Source organism: Rhodnius prolixus, unplaced genomic scaffold (genome assembly GCF_049639745.1).
Source record: "Rhodnius prolixus isolate KJV_2025 unplaced genomic scaffold, Rpr scaffold_2, whole genome shotgun sequence".
NCBI classification, from domain to species: domain Eukaryota; kingdom Metazoa; phylum Arthropoda; class Insecta; order Hemiptera; family Reduviidae; genus Rhodnius; species Rhodnius prolixus.
Genome location: NW_027411592.1, coordinates 22,315,912 through 22,337,294, shown reverse-complemented (window position 1 = coordinate 22,337,294; position 21,383 = coordinate 22,315,912). Strand labels below are relative to the sequence as shown.

At 34.9% G+C, this 21,383-nt stretch overlaps 1 protein-coding gene across 7 annotated transcripts in view; it reads left to right on the top strand.

Moving 5' to 3' along the window:
* Positions 1-21,383, top strand: part of Shrm (shroom) — a 689,404-nt gene that overhangs the window by 496,241 nt on the left and 171,780 nt on the right. For 6 of the 7 annotated variants that reach the window (XM_074118535.1, XM_074118541.1, XM_074118537.1 and 3 more), the window contains one exon: positions 7,814-7,922. In XM_074118535.1, the coding sequence (XP_073974636.1) occupies positions 7,814-7,922 (109 nt within the window). Of the gene's footprint in view, positions 1-7,812; positions 7,923-21,383 lie in introns of all 7 variants that reach the window. The other variant, XM_074118539.1, reaches the window with a different exon arrangement.

Sequence of the window (21,383 nt, the reverse complement as noted above, 5' to 3'; positions counted from 1 at the left end):
TTCAAATGCAATGCTAGATATCGGTGCCAAATTTAACAAAAAAAGCAAATTCTTAAATAATTGCGGTAAATAATTATTAGGTATAATTCCGTTTGACGAGACCAAAATATCAACTGGGTGATTGGCGTCGTCAAGTAAACTTCGTCCGGGGTTCGTTTTAAAAACTCGCTAAACAGCGCAGTTGTTGGCACTTAATTGGCCCATCGCTGCATATCAAATATGCAGTATCAAGAAGAACTCGCAGAATTGCAAAATGATGAGTCAGTTAAAACTTTATTTAATATAAAAGGAGCGATGGCATGGCTTTGTGAGGAAACAGAAATCAAATACCTAAATTCAACCAAATGTGCAAGAAAACTATTGCTACCGTTTCCATCTTCATTTTTAGCTGAATGTGGATTTAGTGCTGTAAATGATTTACTGGTAAAAAAAAGAAATCGGCTGGATATAACACAACGTGGAGACTTGAGACTGCAGCTAACCAAATTGGAACCTAATATAAAATCTCTGTGCAGCAAGCATCAAGCGCAAGGATCTCACTAAATTAAAATAATAAATTAATATAGAAAAATCTGTATTAAAATTATTTGGAATTTGAATTTCAGTTTTTCATTGTATGTTTTGAAATTTTACTTACTATGTTTTGCGAACAATTTCATAGTGATTTCTTCCTAGAACCTATCATTTATGTTTCTTAAGTGAACGAATCAATTTTTTAATGTTAAAAATTATATATGTTACATAGGGGGGCATGAAAATTTTATAAAGGTTAAGATGGGGCATGACACAAAAAAGGTTGGGAAACACTGCTCTAGATGGATTTTTAATCTTATATTCCAGACATTCCCAAAGAATTTAAAATGGGAGCATTATCAGCTAACAAGTGTAGATTTCAGTTGGGCTACCGATCTACCGTAAACCTCTCGACTTTATCTCATTCCATTTCTCTAACTTTTTTCTCAAGCTAAGCATTTAGGGACTTCAATTTAAAATTACTACAGTAAAAAGAGATTTGTGAGGCGTTCGACATCTTGGAACTCCTCCTTGAAAGCAATTTTTATGAACAAAATTTCAAGCAAAGGTTTTTATCTGGGAAGAGTTTGCTAGTCGCCTCCGTCCAAGACACCTAATTGGTAGTTTCAGACGTAAAGCCGGCCTGAAAAAATAGGCAATTATTTTACTTTACTTTATCTGAGAAGATGCTAAACAAAGGAATTGTTTAATAGATTCACTCTTATTGTTTAGCGACTTTTCTGTAAATTCTGAATTTGTAAAACTTATTTAATTCAGGCTAATATTTCAGAGGCGTTCAGTGAAATATGGCACTTCATAGTCTAGCCTCTCCTCGTCCTAACATGAAACATTTTGCGGAAAATATTTTTTAAAACAACAGTTAGAGCGTTAATTTTATCCTCATTCATCTTAGACACTCAAGAACTATTTTTTGTTTTTTTTCCGGTACGTTTACTTTGAATTTACAAATTTATCACAGTTTCTGCAGTAATTCAAATAAAAACTCAAGTGAGTCGCATTCCATTCTAAACTTTATAGATTGAACAGTTAATTGTTAAGCATAAAAACAATTAAATAATAATCAAGATGGGAATTGAACGATATTGATTCAAGTGGAATTATCATGAGTGACATTGAATTGATGGCAACTAGAGTTGAATGTACAAAGCCTTATACAATCTTAATTCGATTTCAGTTCGGCAACATAATGGTACAGGAGGCTGTGCTATCACTATTGTCCCACAACAATGGGAATTTCCATTTTGTTCCACGCGCCATAATTCTAATCATAACTTCAATTAATTCTCTGCTACCGGAAACAACCAAGTTGGCCAAGATTTTACTAGTTTTTATCATTCTATAGCCAAATACCGTTTTATTTCTTTTATTTATATTTTATTTAGTTTCACGTTTATAGTTGAACGGTTTTTTCTCTGCCATCTTGGACGGTGAATGGAACTCCACGTTTCTCGCCTTTAATCAGCAGCGTTCTTGGCGTCTAAAGAGATAATCGTCAATCTGTAGCGGCTCGTGCTCAACCACTTATTAAAAATTAAATGCAAATTTGTCTACATACAAATTAAATACACTATACACAAAAATGATTTAGTGTAGTTGTTCATCATTTTCATTGGTCAAGAAACGTTTGAGAAACCTACCGAAAGATGCTGAGAAACTCTGTATTTATGGTTATGCTGGTGGTGCGCAGTAGGAGTGCACATTGTGTGTCTTATTGGCCAAAAACTTTATTTTATTATTGGCTGGTGCCCTTTACAAACAGCCAATCCAAGTTCGGGAAAAATTCCGATGGTTTTTCGCTTATTGAACTTTTAAGAGATTCCGCCCAAATTCATTTTGTGTTCTGTTTGTCTGGAATTCAAGTGGATCATGTTGGAATTAATTGCTCTTTTATTTCTATTATAATACTAGCGTGGTCTTCATTCTAAGTTTAGATTGAAAATTAAATGTACCGACTTATTTTCAAGTTTAAAATAGGGTAGGGGGGGAAATCAAGGCGAGTCAATAGTTGTCGCCCGGAACTTTTTTCAGTAAGCTGCCGGCTTCCAGACAGTGTCCTTTCGTTACAGACAACATTCTCTTTCACCAGACAGTGAGTTATAAGGAGCTCATGGGAAGAGAAAATCTAAAGCCACAATCTGGATTCGAACCCGGGACTCAAAATAGATAATTCTTTAGTTGATTATTAAATATCTAATTTTTTTTTTTTTTTTTTTTGGCGCATCGACTGCTAAGGTCATTAGCGCCCCTAATCGTTTAAATATCTAATTAATAAAAGGTTTGTTTCTATTTCACGTTAACAATGCTTGGACTGGGTAATAATTCACATTTTCGATTTAAGAAATAAAACTTTAATTTTTGTAATTTTTATGGATTAATATTGTTTGGGTACTCCGTCGTCACTCATTTCATGGTGGAAATTTAAGCAATCACTATTAAGGCTAAATTAATTATAATAATTACATTTTTTTTCTTTTATTAGTTGAAAGATTTAACTAAATTCATTTCACAAAAAAGCTTGCGCTTTATCTGATAAATTTTTTCCAAAAAAATCGATTATTAGATGGTGAATAGATTGGCTCTGAAGTGCGAATATTGTGTAATGTTCATCTTTTGAACGGTTTGTTTCTCCTAATTTCTCAATCTGAAGAACATATCTCTTGATTCTCGAATAGATAGTTCATTTTTCTTGGATTCTCTCGAAAATGATACCTAGCATTTTCTATTTTCCTTGAAAATGTTGTTTTAGGGCAGCACTCGAGGGCAGACAAGGTAGGCTTCCCTTTCAGGATACATTTAAGAGTAATTTAGTTTTATATAAGTTTATAATTGTGGTAAGCATAAAATATGATACTACAATTTGGAGTTTGAAGAACTATTTGTGAGTTACAACATTCAGTATATTGTGTGGACGTCGTGTTCACAATAGATTTTTTTAACTTTATTTATGAGCAACTTCAAAGTTGAAATCAATGATTGTATGGCAAATTTGTGCAATGATGGAAAAAAAGAGACGCAGACATTGTAGATCTCTTCCACCAACTGTAAAGTAAAAAAATTTAAAAAAAGAAAAAGAAAAACTTAACTTCCCTTGGCAGTGTGTATATGTTAATCGCTGGACTTGCATACTATAGACAATTGTATATATTTTGTGATGCAAATCTCCTGAGAACAATAACATCAACATCCGCCCGTCCAACTTCTTTCATTCAAGATTTATAATCGAATTATATTTATTATTCTCCCCGGCCAGAACTTGGTTTTGAATCTACTGTCTGGATTCTGCTGTTTCGTTTAAGCTATCCTGATTTGCATTGATACCTGTTGCTGCCTGTCCACCTTATATCGCTTCCTTTGACTCTCCGATCGCGCTAAACGCTGCCACTCCATTTCCTTCGCTCGCAAAAAAACTTGATCTTTTCTCTTAGAAGAAGATTTCTTAATATAAATTTAAATGAATGAGTTAGCTGAATTATACAATTCGTGATTAGGCTGGAAACACAGTGGAGCGATTATAGCTGCTTCAGATCAAAGAGAGCGATGAGCAGCAAACAGAGAGTCCCATGAACATAGTGACGAGTTTAGTCGCGTTTCTCCTTTCGACGAAACAAGATGGAGGAACTATTTCTATTCGAAAATTCTTCCGTGAAAATTATTTGGTATTTACAGCAGCTTAGTAGCAGGAGCTGCAGTGTTCATGATATAAACATGACTAGACATGAACTTGATGAATTCCATCACTTGTACCATCAATTTCGGGAGCATCCTGGCAAGTTTCATGCGTATTTACGAATGTCAGTTTCAACATTTGATATCATACTAACCAGTGTTGAAGGCATGTTAATCAAGAAAAGGACGAATTTTAATGTTAATCCCATTAATCCATTCCAATTCCTTATTCAACACAAATCGGTTGTGATGTAGAAGATCCTTTTGTTCCCACAGAGGTTCCTTTAAAAAAACTACACCAATAAATGCAGCAATATCCATTTTAACCTTGAAAATTGAGCGCGATCATAGCGAAGAAATCAAACATGTTATAACGCGTTGCTCTACTCTCTATAGATAGCGTTGCTCTATCTTCGCTTTGCTCTCCACTATGCGCGGTCCCATATGTTAACTTGTGTTTGTTTTCGCCGCTCCACTATGTTTCCAGCCTTAAACAGTTTCTTTGGTAATCCAAATCTTTGGAGCCAAATTGAATACCTATTCAAGTATTCAGAAATTAGTGGAGTATGAGTAGAGAAAGATAAGAAATCAAAATTTATGTGAAATAACTGAAGTAGGGAGCATAAGATCGCAAGAAGAAGAAGTAGGAAAAGTGGAGAATCTCATATATCTTGCAAATCATACCACAGAGGACCAAATGGTGGAAAATAACTAGCAGAATTAGCTTAGTATTGTCTACGCTGAATAAGTATAAACATGTATTAAGATTTGGTTTAGGAATGGAGGGTTCCAGCAGTAATCATTTGGAGTAAAACCTGGACTACTACTGTACATTCTGTAAACAGAACAACTGTGCTATCAGTGGGTAGAATGATGTTAGAAGTTGCCAGGCCAGAGAAGTGGATAGATCTGGAGTGAAATCTCATTTAGTCTTCCTTCTACTATTCATTCTCAAGATTCTAACTGGCAAATTTTCTACAAACTCCTTACTTTGCTGAATTTCAATACACTCGATGCAGACAACACTCTCGTTCACCCGGCAGTGAGCTGTAAGAAGCTCCTATAAGAAAAAAAAAAATCTAAGAGCCAGCAAGCAGCTGGATACGAACCTGTGTTCTCCGCATTGGAATCCAGTATACGCTAACCACAGAGCTAATCCCTTCCTTTTTTGCAGAGTTATTAAATTATAGCTACAGACGTGTTCTTACTCGACTAATCTTACGAACAAGTTAAGACTGTATCCAATAAAACTGTGTAGATTTCATTAGTTGTTGCATTCACACTAGATTGCGCAGCATCTCTGCTACCCACCTCCTCCTCACGGCTTGTCCATACTCTACTAAATAAATAACCTATCCGCCCACTTTATATCCAAACTTATATTACAATACATCAAAACAACGCTCTAAAAGTCATGACAGCACCTCCGCAATATACGAGAAATCCATTGTTAAAGTTAAGTTTAATTCAGAAATGATCAACCAGAATCAGTAGTGAATGCGAGGGGAACAGAGAAAATTATTTGGCTTTGGCTCGCTCCAAAATGAGCCCATTGTACGTTGCATCAGTTTAAATAATAATATTTACATCTGTGACACACTGTAACCAGACAGATCTTGCAGTCAGGCATGAGTCCTCCAAAGGAGAATTCTCTATCCTGTTCTCTATATAATATAGTCTGTCAACAATCCTAGTCTATCCCATTCTCAAACTATCCACTGTGCAAAAGACACTGAAACCTTGTCCAGTCCTGTGGAAAGCATAAGCAATATTCAATCTCATCTTTCATCCCTAGAGATATGGTTTAAGACTTAAGAGATGGAGAATCAGGTTCAATGGAACAGAAAACATTACTCCGGACAATAAGCTGTACTCCGATTCACTGCCTTCCGTCTGCCTAGGTACTTACAATTAGCTCAGATTGAAAAGAAGCTTGTATAGTACTTACAGATTCTTCATTTGTTTGCCTCTTGAGTGAGATTCTGTCCGTTGGAGCAGAATTTCTGACCGATTTAGGATTTTCATCTATTTATCAGAGGATGATTTATCCAGGTTGTTGTAGTGAGTTTGATTCAATTATGTTTTCTTTTTACACTACTCTTGCAAACTGACTGAGTAAGGTTAAATGGTATGCATTATTTAAATTGTTACTGATCAATGAAACCCTTTTTTTCAATAAGTGATGTAAAATTTATGATAATTAGTACGTATTTAAGGGTTTTCTCTCTCTCCTCTGTGTGTGTTTTTCATTGGTAATGTTTTAGAATTGTAAAGTTGGAATTTAAACATGCTACACTGAACTGCCTAGTTCATTTGTATTGGAAAATAATTATAACTAAATTAAATATGTGAGTCTTATTTAAGTAATAATGCGAAAATTATTCAAATCTTAAGAATTCTTAAAGGTAGTAGAGTACATGCAACATGCTCGTATATTCAAGCATTTGTTTTGTTATGTTATGGTGTTAAGGTCATCTGCACAAGGCGGGGCTTATTAGCTCGGAACCGTTGTGCAGATTGTGTCAGTAAGAGTAGGAGACGGTATATCACATGTTGTTCGATTGTGTTGCAATCGAGCGGTTGTGCTATGAAACCTTTGGATCTTTGAGACCAAAGGAGATTAGTTGCGCAAAAAGAACTAGCAGGGAAAGTCCTCCAACTCATTAATAGGGGAGGTTTCATCTACTAGATCCTAAAGAGGAGGGCACAATAAACTTCTTGTGGCTGCGGTGCCGTGGGGCGTAGGTCCCGCCCCGCTTCTAATTCTAATTCTATGGTATTTAGGTGAGGTTGAACCATGATTCAAAAACCATGAATACATGTTTCAAATCCTCTGACACTTACCATCTTTCTTATAGTGAGGATAGCTTGTGCTTTTGGTACAAATTGGTACCGCAAACTTCTAATGTTCTAATTTGTGTGCAATATATTTTGCAGTCAGTTTCCTTATCTAAACTATTATATTCTATTTGTCACATATTCAAGATATGATGCTTCAAAACCCATTGGAATTCTCTGTGCGGAGTTTTATGCAAATTTCCTTCTCGAATTGGCAGCAGTTTTTTAGATATGACTATTTAATTGCTTCTTAGACTGAAATATCTTCGAAAATAGAGCTTAATTAGAAATATAGTATATTTCTGGTAGTTGATATTTAAATTTAATTTTAGATCTAGTGTTACTTTCTTCTCCAATGAAATATCTGAATTATTTATCAAACTTTCTAAAAAAACTAACTGTTTTTAATTAAGAATTAAAAAAATAATAATAATAATAGGAATAATAGAAATTCAAACTAATTACTCTGTACGAAGTCCCAAGAGCTAAGCATTTAAATGATCACAGATTCTTATCTAGTGTTTCACATCTTCATCAAAATATTCTTGTGGGAACACTATTCACGTTGCCAACTTGTGAATGCCAAGCCGTGTGAACATATAAATTCTAACATCCGTTTGAAGCGCTTTCACTGACTTTTTTTTTTTATTCAAATAAACCAATTTTATTATTATTGCGTTTTATAGTTGGCTCGTAGAATTTATTTTTGTTCTATGGCTACATCGGATGTGTTTTGGATGCTAGATAAAAATTTATTCGACAATAAATATTGTAGGTGCTGCTTGGAGAAGGAGGATGGAACGGGAAAGAAGCTGCGACCTGCAGCCATGACTGGAGGCACTGCCAAGTCCTCTTCACACTACATCATCAACACCTCTCCACCGGTGAGTAAATATTTCCTGGATATTTATCTTCTAACTCTAAACATAATTTACTAACTAATATTTTGTTAATTTATACATTCACATTTCAGAAAATTTGGGTATAATTTAGGAATTACACTCCATTCGTAAAAGTATATTTAATTCTTTCAACATTTTAGGACAAGTTAATTTAGATATTTAAGACATAGAAAAGCATTCAACATAGTGACGTTGCAAATAAGTTTTGGTCCTCAGTGCTGGATAAATACCAATGAGTTCATCCTTCATAGCCAAGCATGGTTACAGCATCCCTGACCTTTATCCATCATCGAGGTAGATTAATCATAAGAGGGTGCGAGACGGTAACTAAGTGACTTCGAAATCTCTACACCAAACAGATTAATCTAAAGTGGATTAAAGTTCGAAACCTACGGCGGATAAAGTCAGAGGAAAAAGGTACCGTTCTTGAAAATAACTGAATAATATGGTAGCCTAATTGTTAGGAAAATGTTTGCTTTTATTACGTTAAGGTTATTATAGGCGCTTTTCTTACTTTACTGAAAATAGACTAGTTAGACCGTTTGCTTCAGTCTATCATCAATATTGAAAACTGATCTGTCAGGCAGGAGATCTGTGGAAGAATACGATTTAGACTGTCAGCGCCCCAATTTAAGGCACTTCAAAATCTGAGGTTATTGGTGCTTGAAGCCTTTCACAGAGCACTGTCCGTCTCCAGACATTGTTCTGACAATAACAGACACCTGTGTCCTTCATCGGACAACTAAAGAAAATTTAATGTTAGAAACCTCGTAGTTGGCAGCTGGCTGCATTCGAACCCAGGATCTTCGCTTGGGTGTCCAGTGCACTAACCACTGAGCTATACACTTCCCTTAATCAATTTAATAATACTAAAAGTGTGGAACTGCATTCGCAATAACTGCATGATCCATGTTGTGCATTTGATGAAACGCACACTGAAAAAAAATAGTGTAGCATCTTAAGTTGACCAAAAGTGGATTATGGTGGTAGCTATTGAAGACCGCAATTGTTGATATGTTAAAAAAAATAGTGATTAATTTAAAAGAGGGAAGGGATTTAGCTATGCGGTTAGCGTATTGGATTTTCACTGGGAGATCCCAGGTTCGAATCAAGCTGCTGACCCTTAGATTTTCTCTTCCTAGGAGCTTCTTAAAACTTACTGTCCGGTGATGGACAGTGTTGTTTGTAACGAGAGAACACTGTCCGGAGGCCGGTAGTGCACTGAAATAAGCTACGGGTGTAATTTATTTAACTAATTTATTTTTAAATAATAAATTTAAAAATGTAAAAAGAATAATAATTGAAATCTCTGCTAGGGTAATTCAAACTTAACATTTGATCCCAAAATTGGAGATAGATAATCCATTGTGCAAGTAAAAGACGCGTAAAGAAGCGTAGGATCAAATATATTTTTTTGAACAATACTTTCTTTTAAAAAATGAAGAATTTTTGGTATTTAATAATTTTAAGAGAGCTGTCTTGATTAGGCTCTTACAACTGAGAGTTCGCATATTATATTTATTTAAGTACTATTAAAATACGTAATATAAGACTGCATTTAATATAAACGTTTTTGCACTTTCACATGCTAATATTCTGTTCTATAGTTGAAACGACGTCTAATTTTAGAGAGACATCGATTTAGATTGCATTGACAGGAGAGCCTTCTGTTCTGAAACATTGTGCCTTATTGTGCTACAAGATAATTGACCTTGTTGCCACGACCTTGGACCATTGTTCCTCACTCTCTTTAATGCTTTGTTCTGTTCCTTTTAATTCTTATTGTTAGGGCCAGCTTTCTTGTTTTACTATAAGCCACCCTTTTTTATTCTTGTTTGCATTCCTATACTAGCGAACAGCAGCAACTACAGTAGATTGTGCTGATCCCACATCTCCTGACAGGAATGCACGTGTGCCGCAGCTAGTTTCTACTACTTTGTTCTGTTTCAATGCGCTGTTGACTCCTGCAGTTACATTGCCACTGTTATTCTTCCCCTTTATCTTGTTATTACTCTCTATTCACTTGGTATTCCACTTGTGTAGCCAACTTCTCTCTACAGTGATATAAATTTCTTTGAAATGTTGTCCCTAACCCTTTACTTTCTGCTCTCCGGGATCTTGTATACAGCCTTATAAGGCAACTGCCGCTAACTACTTATCGATCCCGTCCTTTGTATTACCTACTCTTGGGTTGCCGGTAACTTCAACCAATCAAAATTCTTTATCTCTTTTTCTTTACACTTCCTGCTTGAATCTTACAGTAAACGAGATTATTCCCCCCCTCTTTTAAGTTATTTAGTTTATTTATTTTTAGTTATACTTCTTTATGACGTACTTCCTCACAATGAACAAGGTTACCATCTCTTCTTGGAAGAATCTAGATTTCATTTTATAACCATAAATAAGTATTAAAATCCTTGGGAGTGCTTTAAAGGCGATGAGCTTAATTGGTTCGACCAGAAATTCATCTTTCCAGGCTTCTAGAACTTTAAAATAATTTCATGGAAGTAAATTCCCACGGGACGACTTACATTATGCACAATAAAAAAAGAAAATCATGCGGAACATATCTCTCAACATTAAAATTTAAAAAATTGTATCAAAAAATAGGTATTAAAATATACAATACAAATAAGTATACTACAATGTACAATATTTAAGTTTTGCGGGCTTTATCTTATATGTATATCCATTACAAATTGACAGTGCTGGAAGATGTTAGGAGACGGTCATTCGATGAATTCATATACAAGCAGAACTCAAGGCCTATATAATATTTATGAGAAAAATTAAGTCGTAAGTTTTTGGAAAAAGTTAGAAACTTGCTATTTCTTATGTTTGGGCCACAAAGTGAAATACTTGATATTATTATTTTGGAATATAAATTAGCTTATTTAAAAAGAAATTTAACCTTCTTTCTAATGAGCTTATTAAAATTGCGGTAGCTTTAATAGTTTGAGAAATATAGGCTAACTTTTTGCTAAAAAGTAGTAATACCTTTAAAAAACATAAAATTAAAAATATCTATAAAACGGAGCCGAATCGAGCCATAGTTTATATGGATTTTTTGTTTTGTTTCAAATGATGCCCAGAATCACCTCCCAAAGTAACGGTAGCCTTATGCTGAACACCCTGTATAATCTACCAGTTGGTAAAACCAACTAAATGTTTCAGAAATTATTCCAAAGTTGTAACAAAATTTGCTATGAAATTGCCTTATAATAATATTGTAAAAGTAAAGTAATGCCTATTTTTTCAGGCGGGCTTTACGTCCAACTACCAATAGGTATCGTTACATACTATTGTATGTAAGTGATTTAGCTCAAAAGGGGGTTTAATTTTGCTCAGTGGTAAATATTAGTGACATATTAAGGAAACATCAAATATCCTCAAAATTCGAGACTTCAAATGAGGCAACGAAATCTACGTTCAGATTCTGCTAAAGGACTAAATAAATAATCCATAATGTTATTTCGATCGACGTACAAAAATGAAATCATACTAACTGCTCTAAAAATAAAAATGCTTCAAATAATTACCGAATTGAAAGAGGAATGTTATACATATATACTTTTTTTTACAGACCATTAATTTAGCACCCAGAAGCAAAACTGAACGTCACGTTTGTTCACACTACCTTATTAGTAATCGCAAATAAACTATTTAAATTTGTAACAAGAGTGCGGATGTTTACACAATTTAATAGTGTCACGATTACTTAGCTATTTGATAGACGTTACTTGTTTTATTATTATTATTATCTTGAAGTATGTTTGTCCTTCTTTTTCGATTCAATAATTTAATATCGCGTTTGGTGCCGTATTAAAAAGTTGTTAGGAAATATTGTACATTTCTACTTAATATTTACTTGTTACAAATAATCGCTTTAACCACTGATTTATATTTTGCTAAAGCTAAACTTTTGCCTCGAATACTGGTCTAGTGCTAAGTACGAATCAATCTCGCCGGGAGGAAATTTGACAAAAAGAGCTCCAAAAACAATGCGAGTAAATTAGTTAGTTTTTTCTTCAGCCATTAATGTTCTTCGGTACGTCGTTCTGCTAGATGTCTCCTACAGTCCAAGATGTCTGAGAAATCATAGACTCTGAGAGGCTACTAAGGAAGTTATATCCTAATTTAACACGTGGAAACTTCTTAGTTTCCCATATCTCAACGCTGATAGTCAAAAGGTTTATTGGAATTTTCTCTATCTCTCTTCAGAATCGGCAAATACCAACGCCTTCCAGATCCATCATCTTCAGGTGCCCTCTAACCGACAGTACTCCGTAAGAAAAACAGTCAGCAAAGCGGAATTTATTTCTACTTACAGATACTTAGATTTGTTCCATTTGTAATTATCAAGACATATGTTCGCTTGCTCCAGACTTGAGAAGCTGGCCCAGACCTTCTCCATCAAAAAAATGCCGCCCACAAGTCCTTGTTTAGCCAGAGCTTCAGCCAACTTCGTAGTGTACCACGCCAATTTTCCTCAGTACCCAAATTGAGGTAACAGTATTTCTTTCTCTGAGACAATGCGATTGCTGAGACTTCCTCAAACCATCTTCGAGTTAGTTATACTAGTGCTCTGTACTTCATTGACTTATCGGAGTAGATGACAACCTCTTTATTCTGGGTAAACTGAACGCATTTCTTTCTTCGTTACATTATTTCCCTTTCTCTCTGCAGCCTCGTCTGGTGGACCATATCAAATGATTGAGGGTTAGCTTTTCTAAGGACTCGAGTCCAGAACTGGTGGACTCAAAGATATCCTCGCGTTGAGCTCGCCTTGAAAGCAGGAACTTAATCCACTCAGTTACCACTTAAGTATGGTCTCTTGCATGTAAAGTAAACTTATCCAACAAAAGTGACTTTAATTTAAGAATAACTACTTTAAACTCTGATTAAGCTAAAATTTGTGATAGGGCAAAAATATTATAGAGGAATGTACGAGGGTCGTTTGAAAAGTCCGTGCAAAAATAAAAACTACTTAATTTTTTGGGATAAACCTTTTTTATTTTTCAACATAGTCTCCTTTTAGGCTTATACACTTCGTCCAACGCTGCTCTAGTTTGTTGATCCCTTCCGAATAATAGGATTTGTCCAAGTCTGAAAAATAGCCATTCGTTTCTGCAATCACCTCCTCGTTTGAATAAAATCTTTTTCCCGCCAGCCATTTCTTCATATTAGGGAACGAATAGTAGTCCGAGGGAGCCAAGTCTGGAGAATAGGGGGGATGTGAAACGAGTTGGAACCCTATTTCCATTAATTTTGCGACCATAACTGCTGAGGAGTGAGCTAGTGCGTTGTCGTGATGGAAAAGGACTTTTTTGTGGGCCAATCGTGGGCGTTTTTCTTGCAGCTCGGTTTTCAAACGGTCCAATAACGATGAATAATATGCACCTGTAATAGTTTTACCCTTTTCCAGATAGTCGATGAGGATTATTCCTTGCGAATCCCAAAAGACAGTCGCCCCTTGGTAACCCATTGTTTAGATTGCTCTTAGGTCTCAGGAGTGTAGTGATGTATCCATGTTTCTCCACAGTGACGAAACAACGCTTAAAGTCCTGCGGATTCTTCTGGAACAGCTGCAAACCGTCCTTGCAACACTTCACACGATTTCGTTTTTGGTCAAGCGTGAGCAATCGCGGCACCCATCTTGCGGATAGCTTTGTCATGTCCAAATGTTGATGCAAAATATTATGTACCCGTTCATTCGAGATGCCCACAGCACTAGCAATCTCACGCACCTTCACTCTTCTGTCATCCATCACTCTTCTATCATGGATTTTATCAATGATTTCTGGAGTAGTAACCTCAACAGGGCGTCCAGAATGTTCAGCGTCACTTGTGCCCATATGGCCACTCCGAAAATTTTGAAACCAGTTATAAACTGTTCTAATCGAAGGTGCAGAGTCACCAAAATGTTTATCAAGCTTCTCTTTAGTCTCCTGAGGCGTTTTGCCTTTCATAAAGTAGTGTTTAATCAACACACGAAATTCTTTTTCGTCCATTTTTTGAAAATCACTCGACTTCCTCGATTCAAACGAATGCCAAACACAAAGAAATAGACCGATCTGGCTGAAACTTGGTGTGTGTTCTTCCAAGAGATGCTACTAACTAAACAATACCTCGATACGCGCCAGTGGGGCTATTTCTCTAACTTTGCACGGACTTTTCAAACGACCCTCGTACTTATAATAAAACTCGAAATAATTATTGGTTTAGGTTGCTTCCCATGTTTGTTCGCAGTCATATTATTTGGCTAGCAAGTTGAGGGTTGCAGGTTTGATTACTTGAACCAAATATGGAAAAGTAATGATGATGGAATAATATTGAAATTTCCCTGAAGACAAGGCGTGATGTAATCATGGAAAAAATAAATATAAAAACCTGAATGGCTGCGATAGATCTTTTTCTTTAGATCTTGACTGTTAACATGAATTTATTGTGAATGATTTTTTTTTTATAAAAATTTTCTGAATAAATTTTAAAATTCGGTCATTTTCTCAAGTTTATTAATTTACTCTGTAATAATACTTCACTGGCTTCCGTCCTTCTTGATCAAATACGTAGGCAGAATCTTGGAGGTTTAAAGATATCATGGAGATATTTTGTGGTAGATGTTTTGTGGTATGTTATCTGAATTGATGGGAGACATAGCGTGCGGAGTTAGTTGCTTCACCTTCATGTATGAGTACAGATTAATCTAAATAATCATTAATTGGGAATAGAAACTTTTCTAAGAGTTTCAAACTTCAGCAACCTCTCAGGCGGTTTGTTTCTATTTGTTGTTGCTTATATTTGTTTTCCTAGTTGATCCTTCTTCAAAATATCTCTAAAATTCAACATTCAACTGGCTAATTTATTCAATTATTTATTGCAATAATAAAATAAATTTTGTACACTCAAATCTAAAAAATCTTTATCGTCTAAGATAATAAATTTTATTCAGCTTCAGCCATAAATTTATGCTTTATTTTGTCTATGATTATACTTAAACTGAGTCAGCATATCTGCCCATTGAGGAACAGACAGGCAGTCAGATCTTATCGACATCCAAGTCCGCTATGTGGGTTTCTATCTGTATAGTAGACTAACATGGAGCCGGCATACCCGATTTAACAGAAGACACAGTCAACTTAAACGATAACTTGCACCGTACGCACATATAAAACTGAGTATCTATCTACAAATCATTTTTACGACCTACAGGATTGTACGGAGCGGAATATAGGAGATATGCCATGCTTCCTATATCCCAAGAGTTCTGTCCTTTCTTAGGAGTTCGTCCTAAGACGACAATTAGTCATCAATGCACCATTTAACGTAACCAATGATTACTTTCATCACGACCTCAACATATCTTTTATTTATTAACTAATCCGCTCACTTTCAACACTAATCTACCCGGGCACCCTTATCCTGTAGCTCAAACCCTCTATTCCACTTTCCACCTCAACATATTCACCAGGGTGTTGTTCTGTTCTGATCAAGGCAGAGCAATGTTCCAGTAATGGCTCGCATCTCTTATCTCGTTTCATCGGGTGAGGCAAATAGATCACATAGCGTATATAACATCTCTTGTTTGTACTTATTTATTTCACATATGTGTATAAGATGGCATAAAATAAATAAAGATAATGATTAAATGACAGTGCATACTTGTGAGTGGAAATTACATAAAGTTGGTATATCAAGAGGTTTTATTCCTTGCGGAACATCAAGAGGACAAAGCATACTTCTCAATAGATCGTAATAAACGATTATGTTACGGGTGAACCCTGTTTCTATCAACATCTGTTAAAACATCTCTACTGTTAAAAGAAGCATTGTTCAATCGTTTTCTCTTAGGATCAGACTGTCCTGCTTGAATTCCATGACATGATTTGTGGAAGGTATTTTTTTAACTTCCTGAATAATTTGTCGAATTATTCCAGAAAAGCGTTTAGTTAATTTTTACAAGAATATGGAAGTCCTCATTGTAAAGTAAAATCTGATAAAATAAGTAACTCTTTTGTGCAAGATTTGAAATATTTCTACTTTCCCATTTGTCTATAATGATTAAAATATCTCAGTTAGCCGTCAATATATTTATTAAATGTAAATCTAGTTAAGTGCGTCAGTAACCAGTTGAAGCAGCAGTGTCTATCTCATTGCCATCGTATTTAAATTAGTCTATGTTGTAACAAATAGCATTATGTAAATATATAATTTTTCATCTAGTCATAAATATGTCTACATGGAAAGAAGAAATGCCAGAATGATGTTTAAAGTTAAGTATACCAAAATGAAGAAGTAGTTTTGGACAATTTGACAAAGTTTCTGTTTTCTAGATGATGGATTGCGTTGTTATAATGGTGACTCCATAATATCTAAATTACGTCACCATGTCTCTATGATGTAATAAAAGTTTTATTGTGGGCGTTAATTTAAAAGAATAACTAACAGTCTATATATTACATTATTTAAAGAAGGTCAATAACAGACAGCTAAACATTCTTACATTGACACGAAACATAGAACAAAACAACACACAGAACTTAGGCAACCATCTTGTTATCTCAAAAAAAAAAAAAAAAAATGTTAAACTCTGGCTTTTTAATAATAAATTGTTGGCACGCAGCTGTTTTTGTTTTATTATAATTTGGTTTTAAAGCTGGGTTGACAACCTATTGCCCTACTTTTTGGCCTTTTTAGGTTTTGTTAGAGATGTAATTAATCTTATTTTGGTTTGGATTTCAACATATTTTATCAGGTTGAATGCTATCCTCTGCCATTCATTAGACAAGCATCAGAAAACTTTTATTTTTCAACATAATTATGGCCGATACCAGAGTACAGTTTATCATTTACACTTAAAATACAAAAAAAAAAAAAAAAGAAATTTCCCCAAACTTTGCAGGGTCAGTTTAACATGTGTATAACCGAAATCTGTCTCTAAATGCAACTGATATAAGTGCTCGAAGAATGTTAAAAAAAAAAATGAAAGAAGAGAATGAATTCAAATTGACAGAAAGTCAGGACGCCCAGTGGCCCAGCACCGCGCGAAAAAATCAATTTTTTTTCCAAATATTTCTAACTAATTTTTGAAATTTTATTTTGAATACAAAAGAGTCGAGTAAGGAGTGGCACTTTTATATTTGTTGTAAGACAATCTACTTATGTAACTCTCATTTCTTGAGTGGCTAAGTAACTCATATTCCATAAAACTTCTCTACACTAAATAATGTCATATTTCTATTTTCATTTTATTTTTTTGCAACGTTCTTAAAATTAGGACAACACTGTCAATTTCTATTTTATGGTTTTCAAGCAAGCATAGAGAGTTATTAATTCGCTCAATTAATGAAGGTTTTCGAAAGTTCAGTTAAGTGTAACCAACTAGCCTTTATCCTCCTTCGTTTTCTGTCACATCTGGAAATAGTATACGATCTTCGATCTAGACGATATGATCATTTCCTGTCTGCGTCTATAGTTTATATTTTTAGTATCGAAACAACGTTTTAAAGGCGTCAAGCAAGACGAGTTAAGTAAACCTATCGCGAAACAATTGTATGTAATACAATATTAGTGACCGCAGTGAAGTGAAGTAGTTTCCTTTACCTAATTCAAGATCACTAAATATATTTAGACCAAATATTTCTATCGCATTTCTATCGAAGATAAAAGATCGTAATAAGAAAACACTTCCTTAAAAGAATTAAAGTTTGTGTTAACAAATAATTAAAGTTTTTTAAATTAAAGTTTGTATTAAAAATTATACACGCATTAGAAATTATATTAACACTAAAATTTTGGAAGTGGTCGGCCGAAAAGTATTTTGACAAGTGAGGCGCTGGAAGGCAACAATCTAAAATTAAACATAATACAAAAACATTTTCATAAAAAGTAATTACATCCAGCGGCAAAGTTGATTGTAGATTGTATTAGAAGGGCGGTTCCACCAAAAAGGGGAAGGAACGCAGGCAATCCAAAATGCCCATTGATCCCCGTCCACCCTCATCACACGAGAGATACCGGGGCTTTGAAACAACAAATCCGGCTAAAGGTTGCCAGATGCCAATACAATAAACTAATAAAGTGGCAGCAGGACACTAGGGAGCATGGCGACTCAATCGCCCGTGCACTGAATAAACCTAGAAAGTTCGTTAAGATTACCAGATGCTACAATCACCGGTAGGGAGACATTTGACCTTCCGTAGACAAGAAATCTAGTTTTAGAATAAACGGGGGCACACCTCTTCAAAGTGCCGCAACAGTCTCATCGGACTCACCACAGCCAGCGCAAATTGGCGACTGGGTAAGGCCGCATTTGAAAAGATGATACGCTAAATTCGCATGTCCACCAACTGGCGGATCCGGGACCTGCTAAAACCAACTATAGCCGTTTTTTTTGACAGGCCAAGAATTTCTTTAGCCTGACGGCAGTCAGCTCGGGATCTCCACCGTTTCCGATGTTCCTTCAAAATCCACTGCTCCACCTCTGTTCTACAACGTCGATAGGATACAGGGATAATGGGCTGAGGAGTCATTGTTATCATCGCAGCTCCTTCCTTTGCTGTTTCATCAGCAAGTTCGTTACCCGGAATCCCTGAGTGACCAGGGGACCAAGGAACCGAAACAGTATTCAAAGCTCCACACAAATTGAGAGCAGCAAGTGGCCAAGTTGATACAGGATTCAGTCCTAAAAAGCCTCCTTTCTCTTGAAATTTTTATTAAAAAAAATTGGTAAGAAGAGGACGATTTGATCCTCTATACTACTTGAAGCGAAACTGGATTATGACTCCGTAAATGTTGAAATCAGTATGGCTGGGTTGAAGTAAGCTTATCATCATAGCGTATGAACTTTTCGTGATGTGACTACAGTATAAAATACGCACAAATTTTTGAGGAACCTCAATTCGATCACAATGCCTCCGTCATATTGATAATTTGTACCATAAATATTCAGTTAAATTTGGGACCACTTTGCAACTAATTGGCTGTAATTATTAGCGCTGATAAATAACCTGATAAAAGAGATGAGTTAATATAAATAAGAAATCATATATTGTAACATATTGTTAAAATGTTACGGATATCGCTGAGGATTGTCTGGAACTGTGTACAGATGTAATGTTGTGGCCAATTGCAGGCGCACACACTCCAGATATCTCTGCCTGCGTAGAACGTTCAATCACGTTTGGATTGTTACGTGCGAGGGCCAATATAATATTCTTTAGAGTCAGACAGTATATTTCCTTCTTTGTTATAAACACTGAGAAGAGCCAGTAGCCTGAATAGTGTAAATTACACACATTATTCGTCAGCTATTTCCCATTATTATTATTATTATTACATTGATATTATAGGAACATAGAGTTTCTGATTAGTTAGCTGATTCTTAACTTCTTCCTAAACTACCCAGTCTTTCTCTCGGTTGATTACCTTATCTAATAAGATTTTCCAATGCAAAAGAGATGGCAAGGTTGTACAATAGGAGAATATAGGTTCGTCTCATTTCGAGGTCACCCGGAACTGTTTCTAATAAACCACCTCCAACGGTCGACAGTATGTATCTGCTAATAACCTGTGATGGAATAATCTAACCACAAAAACAAGAAATTTTAAGTGGACAATATTATTACGTAAGGAAAGTAATTTAAAGAAAAGAATATGAAGTTATTTGCTTCTTCAGGAACTGGGCACTTTTTAACCTTGCCTAAACCATTGATCAAAAAAAGCCTGTTTGAGATAGTCAATTTCTTCAACAAAAATAGTAATCACAGTAAAATAAACAAAAGGTCACTTCACGTAAATATTGGTTGTTTTGATAAGGAATAAAGTAGTTATTAGAGATCTATGGAATCATGATGTCATAATATCGATCAAACTGATTGGTTCACTTTTTGTTTTAGAAACGAGAACTTTTCAATAGAATCATGAAACTGTTACTATTTATTCTCCTTATTAGTTAAGCATACTTTCGGATCGTAAAAAATGTTTTAAATGAAGTTTTTATTGGATAATTAATATTTATATTGTAGACCCTCTAACCAGGAAAAGGTGTTTGTAGCTCGTGGTCTCAGTGTACTGACAGACTGTCTCTTTTATACTGCATTTATTTTCACAAATGCAGTACATTTCTGCAACAAATGAAGCTGATACAACATGATATACATCGAGAGATACATGAGTCATTAGGGGAGAATTCACCCATTAGTGAAACTCCCGAAGTGGTACTATTGTGCACTAGCATTTACTTCATTAAAAAGTAAACGTGGCCACCGGCGCTTCAACCATCTTGGAGGATTTGCTGGTAATACTGTTAGTTAGGGTACGAGAAGGTTAGGATATAAAGAAACTGAGGAACGTAACTTAGCGGGTTCTTTCAGCTTCAGAAACATAGGAAACAAGGAAATCTCGGTGCTAGATAGAGTTAGAAACAAAGTATTCGACGAAGTGTTTTTGATTGGAAGGATTGGATTCCGTAGATATTGGAAGCTTTGGCTGAGCCCCGAAGTTCCATTCCCAATGTCCATTCAGGTTTGTGTATCAGTTTGTGTTGCATAGTGAAAATTTCGATCATTTGTCAAGATCGTCTATTTAGTATTTTTCGTTTAAGTATAGAATGGTGGATTCCAGGTTAAGCGGTTGTTCATGAAGGTGTTTAACACAATCTTTTGCGGGGCTGTGGAACTGGATCCCGTAGGAGCTGGTTGGAGCAGCCCTAGAGTTTTAGACGAAGTAATAATATTTATCTCCTTAACAAAAACTTACAGTTTTAAAAGTTAAGTATAAGGGTTGATTAAACGCCAAAAGGTACACAAATCAGCAGTTCCCAACATTTCATTAATACTTCATTGATATAATTTAAGTAATTTTACTGCATTAACTTTTCCTTCACATTTTTTAGAATTTATTAGATGTCACAGACCCTTATGCTGGCCATTTTCGTCTACAAAATATTTACTCAAGTAGCACACCATTTAACTTAGATTGACTGTAATATCTATTTATCTATAATAATCAAACTATTAATCACAGGTGAAAAAGAAAACGTTATAAAAAATATAAAAAAAATAAGAGGCTAAAAAATTCATAAACTTTTTTTACATCAATGATTTTATGCATTTATTTTTATTTTTAAATAAAAATCATTGGTTTAAGTTCATTCTTCGATTAAAGTAATTGTTATTTTATGTTGTAGTCAAACGTTTGTAATAATAAGTAATAAATAATCTGGCTTTATCGCAAATAATATAGTTTTCTTCAATTACATTCTCAATCTAGGTGTTCTTCCCACAATGTTATATATATGTAATATAAAATAAAGAAAATAAAGATATGCATATTTTTAGGACAGCTAATTATTCCAGTATTTTACCATAAGTAAAATTAGGGGGACTAAATTAAATTACAATTGAGAAATGAGTAAATATTGTTGAATAATCTACTTGTTAT